Raw genomic sequence first — 9,943 nt, 5'->3', positions numbered from 1 at the left:
CCAATGAGCTCGAAGTCTCGTGAGTGACGACACGCCTGGCCAATGCACAGGACAATAACAGCCAGCGAGGGAGGAGGCCCGCCCCTGGCGACCTAGGCGACGGCACGAAGCTCTGGAAATGCCGGGTGCATCTTCCAATGACAGCTCACCGCGTCCCGGCGAGACACGCCCACGTGCCCCGCCCCAATACGGCGCGCGACCAATCCAAAGAGCAGAAGGATTTCCGATTTACTCCGCCAATCAACTGGGAAAAATCCCCTAGATTCAACTAACCCCGGGAGCATTCGGGCCAACCGGGTGGGGACCTGTGGGCAGGGCCAAGTTCTGAGAGATATTTAAAGAAATTTGCCGCGGTTGAGCTAAAAGTAGAAACTAGTTTGGGCGGTGTTCAGCGTAGGAAATACCCAGACACCGGCACCGAAATTAGGCATAAGGAAGGTTTCCTATTCAGTCTGAAGCTAGGCTGCCGCCCTGCTTCCAAACAGATTTTCAACAGTTGGGGAAAATACTAGCCACCTGCACCTTCGTTGAGACGTCTCAGAACCACAGTCCTCACTTCCTGAGAAATGCTCTCAATAACTCCGCCGCTTAAACGCCAACTTGGTTAACTAAAAAGATTACAAACGCTTGTAAGTGGTACATAACCGTACATAACAGTGAATAATAAAAAAAAACTAACGTCTGTTGAACGCGTAATATACGCCAGGAAATATGTCAAGGACTTCACCTGCATGACCATAACGCCCCGTGAGTTAGAAACTATTATCGTTCCCATTTTACAAAGAGGAAAATTAAGTAGCCGAGCAGAGATTCAAGCCTAGGACTGTCTGACGCCTTAATCCTTTAACTAAATACTTTCCTATCCACATTGTATATATGAGGGTAAATACAAGTACGTGTGAGAGGTTGTTCCACATGACTTCTTTAAAGTAATTTTTTCTGACTATAAAAAATTATACGTAGTCATTTTTTAAAGTATAATGAAAACAAAGGCACGCCCTACCAGAAAGAAAGAGAATAAAAGAAGGAGAAAAGAAAAACCACTCATCGTCTTATCATCCAGAGGCAATCACTGTTAGCATTTTGGTTTATTTCTTTCCAGTCATTTTTCCATGCAGTTTTTACATAGTTCAGATTACGAATACATACAATTTTGTCTTTTTCCACTTAACATCTTAATTTGAACATTTTTCACATTCTTTAACATATTTCTTAAACGTTTTTGATACCTGTGTGATATTCCATCATGTGGCTATACCCTGATTTATTTAATCATCTTAATGTAGTTCAATATTTACATTAAGTTTTTCTGTTATGAATAATGTTGCAGTGAACATCTTTTTTTTTTTACTCCCCTGCATTCCTTGCTATTTTTTTAGAAAAGAATTCTGAAAGTGGAATCACTGGGTCAAAACATGAAGATTTTTGAGGCTCTTGGTACACATTACATTGACAAATTGTTTTCTGAGTAGATTATACAAATTTACATTCCCATCAACCAAGTGAAAGTCATGCTTATTTCCTCAATTGGTAAGCTCTTTTTAAAAAGAGGGTTTTTACTGTTTTGTTTTGCTTACAAATTTGATAACCAAAAAAAAAAAAGAGGTGCCTCATGTTAGTTTAATTTTCGTTTATTTGATTACTTGTTATTTTTTCCCAAATGTTTACTAGTATTTTTATTTCATGTGCTATAAGTGATCTATTCGTGTCCTGCTGACTTCCAAGACAAAGATGTAAAGTTGTTTTGCCAGCAACTATGAAGCTTGTGAGTGTCAATGGAGTCATCATAACCTGAAAAAAGGTAAAATAGCAAAGATAAGATTGTATACCTACCATTGTATGTACCCATGGAAGGAATATTTGGGCTGATAATAATAGAGCTTTGTCCTTCCACCTCTCACAACCTGAGAATATGCATTATTTTCACAAGATCTGCATCATGCCTGTGCATAAAACAGAGTCCTTGCCCATACAGCACTCACTTGCTAAAGGATTACAACCATATAGATACATACATATACAAACATATTTTTATATATATATTACATATATGTTTTATACATACAGAGGTTTCATATATGCGTGAAGAATGTATGGGGGGAGGCTAGAAGAAAATAGACCTAACTCACTAGTGATTGTGTTCAAGAGGTAGGGTTGTGATTTTTTTTTAAGTGATTGAGAGAAAATGTTATACTAATTTTATAATGCAAAACTCAAGTTATTTTTAAAAAATACAAAACTGGCAATTAGGAAGGAGGGTTAGTAGAAATCATGATAGCTGCTCAGGGGAAGTTTATCAAGTGCAAACTGTGATGACAATAAACACAAATTGCTTATGAAGATATGGTTTAAGCGGGGACTTTTTCTTCATAGAAAACACTTCTTGCCAATATAATGTTATTTGTACAGCGTGGAAAGTACAAAGTGCTCTTGAGAGAAGCAGAGAGAGAATTTCACCCTGAGAAACATTTTATTTGGCGATGGCTCCCCATCTCTGAGTTAGACTTTAAAATTGTTAATCGTGTGACTAGCATTAGTCAGAGTATTCTCGGTAGTGTAGTCAGCATCTGCTGTTTAGTTGCTGGGTCTGGTGCTGAATGTATTAGGTACTCTATGATAATTATCTCATCTAATTCCCACACGAAAACATTTCAGTTTAGAGAGTTTAAATGTCACATGGTATTCCCAGACTGCCTTTCCCCAAGTATCACGAAACTTGCCCCTCTATTCTGGTTACACTTCTGCTCCAGAGATGTCCTCTCCCTCTCTTAGAAAGCCCTGCTGTATGTATTCCTTGCCCTAAACACAGCCCTCCAGCAAACTCATCCTTAGGAAAAACCTTAGGACACACCTTCACTTTTTTCTCAGAAGCCCGCCCAGAGAACAGGTAGCCAATATAGTCATCTCAGCTGTGCTTTGTGGGCCTCTAGTGTCTTAAGGTTCTAGACAACTCAGCCCCCTCCAGGAGACTGACTTCCTCCTCTCAAGATGCATAAAAGCTCATCAGACCCGTATGTGAATAATCTCTTTTCAAAGAGCAGGCAGCTCTCTGGACCCACAATGTTAACATGCGAGGGTTAAGCAGCCTGGCAAGTGCATTGGGGCTCGCACTAAAGGATCATCTGGTTTCCGTAGCAACGTTTGTTCCTTTCCACGAAGGATTCTATCATCTTTCCTGCCCACTCAGACTTTCCAGAATGAATTGATTTTTGTGGCTATAGCGGTTTGTCCTTGATCCTCCAAAGAGAAAAGACATATTCATCAAAAAAAAAAAAAAAAAAAGAAAGAAAGAAAAAAGAAAAACACACCTGACTACGGCTAGAATGCTGCATTGCATCAGCTGGTCTTCCTTTCCTTTAAAATTCCGCATCCTTTCTCCATTTTGCTCCATTCTCTAGCCTTATGCATCATTTTGGGAAATAGATTTCTCTGACAGAAAACAAACAGATGGCAATTCCATCTTCCTAAAACTGGCTATGATGAGGCTGTGAAATGAAGTTTTCACAAGGCTCCCTGAAAGCCTGGGCTTAGGGCGTGGGTGGCTGGCCTGGGGGTCATGATCGGAGGGGCAGGAATAAAGACTGCTACCCACGCACAGTTCCCCAGAGAGATGTCACAGTCTCTGAAATTTCACCATTAGAGGTTTGTTTCCTTGGGCTAGACATTGCTCTTCTTGGCAGTATTCTCTTAAATTGCATATACTCCTGGGAAGAGTAATAGACTGTAACTAATGCTGAAAGAACTTAGGGAAGAGAGGGCCGGCCCAGTGGCGCAGCGATTAAATTCGCACGTTCCTCTTCGGCGGCCTGGGGTTCTCTGGCCTGGATCCCGGGTGCGGACATGGCACCACTTGGCACGCCATGCTGTGGTAGGCGTCCCACATAGAAAGTAGAGGAAGATGGGCACGGATGTTAGCTCAGGGCCAGTATTCCTCAGCAAAATGAGGAGGAGCAGTTAGCTCAGGGCTGATTTTCCTCAAAAAAAAAAAAAGAAAAGAAAAGAAAAAATGTTTAAAATATTAAAAAAACCCAAAAAACTTGGGAAAGAGAGGAGGAGTTGCAGAGGGAAACGTATAAAAGGGCCTATGAAGAGCACCTTTGTCTGCTTCACATCAACATCTTCTGCAAGAGGGGCTGTGCAGGTCCTTGTCACACACACACACACACACACACACACACCACACAGCCACTGGAGGACGCCCTCTGATATTTACATGCAGTGGCGAATTCCCGGCACAGCACTGTTCCTTAAAACACCTGCCTGCAGTCCTGCTGAAAGATCTTGAAACTCACGCCTTGAAGGGACTGAACACCCCCTCTCTGTCCCCAGCGCCATTGTTTAACCCTAGAGTTTCCACAGACTTAAAGGTAGTTTTCCTTTGGTTAACGTGGAAATCACCAAAAGGCTGCACTTTTTTGTTAAATAAGCTGGATGCCAGGGAATCAGTTCACTTTTATGTAATTTAATATTGCTCTCACTCCTCAAAACACAGAAGAAATTTATTTTTCCACCAGTTAAGTTGTTACCACAACTGTTAGAACCAACACATCTAAGTGACCAAAAAGTTAACTCAGCCTCATTCCAATGCAGCACTTATTAAGTGATGTTTAATGAGACATAATATGAATGTAGAATTATGTTCATGCAGTCTTCAAGTCTTTGAATCAGGCCTCCACCTATAGATGCTGGTTACCTATCAGGGGGCAACAGGTGATACCCAGTTTCACCATGTAAAAACCTGGAATTGCTTCCTTGTCACTGACAGGAAGCAATAGGATGTGCATATGCGTGTATATATATATATATATGAAGAGATTTATTTTAAGGAATTGACTCATGCAATTGTGCAGCCTTGATGAATTCAAAAATCTAATGGGGGAGGTTGGCAAGCTGGAGATTCAGGGAAGAACTGCAGTTCAAGTCCAAAGGCAGTCTGCTGGAGAATCCCCTCTTGCTCCCAGGAGAGCAGCCTTTGGTGCAATTCAGGCCTTCACCTGATTAGATGAGGACCACATATATTATAGAGAGCAATCTGCTTTACTCAAAGTCTATGGATTTACTGTAAATCTCATCCAGAAGTACCCTTATGGAAACATCCAGAATAACATTCATCCAAGTGTCAGGCACCGTGGCCCAGCCAAGTTAACACATAAAATTAACCATCACACTGGGTAGCTGTGTTAAGCAAGAGCTGACCTTGGTCAAACCCTTACCCCTCTCCCCACATGCCTCACTGTGCTTTATCCTGGGTCCTGCTATCTTCTTTTCATCATGTTCTCTCCTCATCTTTCAGGTACCTAGCACCCCTTTCCTCTTTGAGCCTATCCCTAGTCCCACCTCATCCACCTCCTGCCCCCCTAAAAAGCCCTCCAGCCCTTAGAAAATGATGTTTGCCATTTACACTTTAGGTCAAATTTAAATCATTGTTAGCTGTCTTACGTGTTTTCTCACTGTAAAAGGAAAGCATATTAAAAGGATTTCAGGGACAATGAAGAACTGAGGGAGGTATTTTTTTTTTTGAGGAAGGGAAAGAAAGTGACTAACTCACAGACATGAAGACAAAGAAGGACAACCAGATTTTGCCAAAGACAGAAACCAAGTAAACTGCAGGGATGTAGATAACTAGTGGATGATCTAGTGGATTTCAGGGTGTCAGGAAATCAGCTCTAGCTATTTGCTATCCTTTTTCAACAGGACAGTCAAGATTGTAGTTGCATGGGAGAGAAAGATCATCGGATCGATTTTGGGTTCTGTGCTCCCTCTTGGGCCAGGGAGGGAGAGGTACTTTGTCTCACAATGCTTCCAAGGCTGCAGGAACTGGGGGAGCTGTGGCCAGACAAAGGGGGAATGGATTTGGGGCAGCAAAAATATTTGTTGTCTATTGACTATCACGCAAGGATTGCTCAGGAGGTGATGCAGAATCAGTTCTGCTGTTTCTAAGATGACCTTGAATATCAGAGCAAGGCACAGATGGGATGTGCAGACACATGACAACCTGGAGCAATGTCTCAGAATCTGTCCCCTCCAGCTGAGTGCCAAGCACCATAAGGACAAGGGCTCATGTCGCCCTATAGTTTCTTTGGTAGATTCTGCAGGGCTGTACACATGATTCTACTGAATTTATACTACTTGTGAGAGGATACAAAGAGATATGCTTGTCATGGGTAGATATGTTTACAAGCTGACACAGTGGAAACTTTCCAGCAGGCCTATCTTTCCTAGATGATAAACATTCCTCCTTGTTCGTTCAAGAGGTTGAAGACATTTTCACTTGCAATCTAGCTTACCTAGTAAAACAAGACAACAAAGCAGTTGCATAGGTAAATATGTTTGCATTATCCTCTGGCCTTGAAAATAATGTCAGATCATTGCACTGAGAGCCAATGTCATCTTCTGGATCCAGTAATTATTTGGGCAAAATCTCTTTGATTTATAGATTCAAATTCAAAGTATCAAAAAATGTAAGACACAACTGTTAAGTTCATCTAATTATACCTCTCACTTTAGAAATAAGGAAACTAGGGCTCCGAGGAGTGAAGGGACATGGTGAGTGAGTGGCAGAGCAAGGAAAAGGACAAGAATCTAAGCTTCCTGAGTCCCCAGTCTATTCTAATTATTTTTATAGCTTTGAAAGTTAATAGATCAGAGTTCAATTAGTTCCCTTTCTTGATAAACTCTCTGATCCACTGATGATTTAGTTAACGCAATGACAACCAACATGAGGCATAAACTGTAAGAGAAGCAAAAAATTTATTCGGGGTCTCAAGAAATGCTATTCAGGAGACACAGATTCAAGTAGAAACTCAAACATGCTCTGGTTACAGGAGATGGGCTCAGGGGTTTTATGGGAAAAAGGGAGGAAGATGTAAGTTGTATGAAGAAAGAGTTCACTGGTGCTCGAGGAGGTAAGGCTAGTTTTATACTTCATTGATTGGTTAACACTTTGGTCATCAGTAAAGCCCAGTTTTCTCAGTCCCTTCAAACAGGATATTCTTATCCTTACTTCTTGGAGCGTTGACAGTTTGGTCTAGTTTAGAAAATAAAGAAACCAAGACTCAAGGCAATTCCTCTGAAACGGCTGCTCGGGCTCTCTTTTAACACGGGTCGCCTCATGTCAACTTTCACAATCTGGTTCTTAGGTACTTGCCTGACTTTTTTCTTCTGTCCGTGGCCCATCTCCAGGTCACTTACTGATTTTCATTAGTCCTCAATTTTAAATCGCTAAGCATGCCCAGCTCTTCTAATTCTTTCTTTCCTCTTCTCATATTGGAAAAAACTTTTTTTCTAATTAACTGTGAGAAATGAAAGAACAAATCCTATTGTTTCTTATTGTCTTGCGGAAATATGAAGCGAAATATAAACTAGCGGGGGCAACAAAAGCGTCGAAGAACCCATTCGACATAATCTCCCTTATGTAACAGTAACAGTAGGGTACTGCTGTTACTATTATTACCATCTATTCTGAGATTCCAGCGAGGAAATGGCATGGTAGGAAACATTGAGGTAAAAAAAGAGGCCGAATTTAGGGCATTTTTATTCAAATTTCAATAATATGTATGGCCTAAAATGAAACAACACTGGGGAATGACAAAGCCTGTTAAAGATAAAAATTACCTTTATAAATAAGTATAGTTAATAATAAAATACAAAACGTATAAAATAAAGATATAGAAATAATCACAATTCACTTTTAAATTTGAAGAAAATACTGAGTTTTCGAGGCTACACGTAAGCTCCGTGTAAACGCCAACGTTGACCACTTCCAGGAGCTGGGAAAACAAGTCCGCCTACGGAGAAAAGTCTGCATTGACGCAGGACTTAAACTCAGAAGCAGCCCCCGGATCCCGCTGTTCCTTGGGGGCGGGCCAGGACGGCGCGGGGGGCGCTCCTGCACATCTTCCCGTTTCAGCAGGTCTGGAAGCATCACACTAAAAGGCCAGCAAAGGGGAAAGAGCAGCCGGCAAAGAGAGGAAGGCGCTAAGTGATGAAAGCATCAAAGGGCTTGCCACAAAGGGCCAGCTGTGGGGAGACGCGCAAAGCAAGTCCCGGAGGAACTGGCCGGCGGACACTTACTCTCCGCAAAGACAGTCACCGCACCAGCCGCCCCCCTGCTCGCGCCCAAAATGGCGCCGCCGCCCCGCGCGCCCCCGGCGGCCGCCGAGCCCGTGCGCGCGCCCTGCGGGGCGGGGGCGCCGGGAACGCGGCCGGGCGCGGGCGCGCGCGCAGCTTCACGGCGGCTGTGCGCATGCGCGGCGGGGGCGGGCTCTGCCGAGCACGGAGCTGCAGCCGCGGAGCCGGACGTGTCCGCGAAGATGGCGGGCCGGGTGAGTACCGGACCCGGAGCGGCGGCTCGAGGCGGGGTCGCCGAGCTCGCGGGCGCTCCGAGGTCCCAGGGGCGGGGGAGTGAGTGTGAGCAAATGGAGGGTGGAGGGGGCGGCCAGCCAGAGAAGGACTTGAGGGTGAGAAGGGGGAGCGGTGGCAGGGATGAGCCCTCCTCAGAAACTCCATCCCCCCGAGGAAGCTCGAGGGCAGGTGACCCCCTCGCTCCCCGAGTCTCCTGCGTCTCCCCTGATTCTCCCTCTCCATCCCTGGGGGCTTGTTCCTAGCGTCCCTGAGGCAGCCGCAGGACCGCGGCCGTCCCAGACCCGTCTGACGGGCTCTGGGGGTTTCTCCGCACCTCCTGGCGAGAGCTTGTTAGATGCAGCCTCCGGGATCCGTCTGCGGGGGATCCGTCTGCTGCACTGGGGCGAGGGCTGTGGGAAGGATCATCAGGAACCCATTTCTCGTTCTTCACGATAAGAGGTCTTGCGGACGGAGGAGGGGGTGCAAATGACTTTTAGCGTCAAACCCCCGCCATCTGGGGGACCTGTCGCTGTCGGACCAGGCAGGAATGCTTTTCGCTTGGAGTGGCGATGGTTTTCATTTATGAATGACAGTCGTTTCAAATGCAGCAGGATGTGTTATAGTTTCAGGGTTTTAAATTTTACTTCCTCCTCTAGCTCTCGGAGCGCGGTGCGGTGTGGGTTTGGCGAGGGCAGATAGGACCGGTTCTGTGCTATATTGCAGCGTGCGTTGAGCCGAAAGCTCTGTGAGGGATGGGTCTTGCCCAGAGATTACACTGGTCATAAACCTGGGGACATGAACTGCGTCATTAGGGGATAAGGATGTGCTTGACTGGTGTATTTATACCGGAATATTTGAATAAGTTTGCATAGATTTATGCATACATGCAAATATCCTTCCAAAAGGAAATTGTAAGTCATGAGATTCTAGAGTGAGAGGAGACCTTAATTAAAGGTCATTTGATTCGGCCTTTTTCTCTTCCTTTCTCCCATAGCCTCTCTTTTTTATCTAAGGCTACTCAATCCACCTGTGCTTCAGCGTCTGTCTGTTCCCACCTTGTCACGAACCCCACTCCTGTGTATTCACTGGCTCCCTCCTAACATATTCAGGCTTCTCCCATCTTGAACCAAACTCTCCTTCCATCTCCACAGCTGTCACCTTTTCTGTTCCCACTTCACAGCCGGAAATCTTGGTAGGGTTGTCCACGTTTATTGTCTCCCATTTCCCTACCACCTACTCACCCCTCAACCCACCGCGGTCTGATTTCTAGCCCTGTCATCCCACTGAAATGTGTCCCTAGACTTAACTGACATTTTTCGTTCCTTGTCTTACTTGATGCCTCAACAGCATTTGACCTTGTTGACCCATTGCCTCCTTAATGGAAAATGCTCTTCCCATGGCTTCTGTGAAGCCTTGCTCCTGTTTTTACTCATACCCCTGTTTTGCAGACTCACCCTCCTCTACCCTGTTTTCGATGCAGATATTCTTCCAGGCTCTCTTGGCGCTCTCTATTGTCTCCTCAGGCAGTCTCTTCTAAGCCCACAGCTTCGACTACTATCTATGCCAAAGATTCTCAAATTTTACTCCCCGTCCAGACCTA

At 44.5% G+C, this 9,943-nt stretch overlaps 1 protein-coding gene and 1 long non-coding RNA gene across 3 annotated transcripts in view; one reads left to right on the top strand and one right to left on the bottom strand.

The window, feature by feature from the left end:
• Positions 1-6,732: 6,732 nt before the first annotated feature.
• Positions 6,733-8,176, bottom strand: LOC123276040 (uncharacterized). The gene is made up of 3 exons (XR_011493888.1): positions 8,074-8,176; positions 7,148-7,292; positions 6,733-7,027 (listed from the first exon to the last, which is right to left on the bottom strand). It is a non-coding gene; the product is annotated as an uncharacterized lncRNA (long non-coding RNA).
• The window catches only part of NSF (N-ethylmaleimide sensitive factor, vesicle fusing ATPase), a 143,246-nt gene continuing 140,827 nt past the window's right edge, over positions 7,525-9,943 (top strand). For both annotated transcript variants that reach the window (XM_044744838.2, XM_070483414.1), the window contains exon 1: positions 7,525-8,324. In XM_044744838.2, the coding sequence (XP_044600773.2) occupies positions 8,124-8,324 (201 nt within the window). In that variant the 5' untranslated portion in view covers positions 7,525-8,123. The remainder of the gene's footprint in view (positions 8,325-9,943) is intronic.

This window comes from Equus asinus, chromosome 13 (assembly GCF_041296235.1).
Source record: "Equus asinus isolate D_3611 breed Donkey chromosome 13, EquAss-T2T_v2, whole genome shotgun sequence".
Lineage (NCBI taxonomy): Eukaryota > Metazoa > Chordata > Mammalia > Perissodactyla > Equidae > Equus > Equus asinus.
This window is presented reverse-complemented; position numbering and strand designations above follow the sequence as displayed.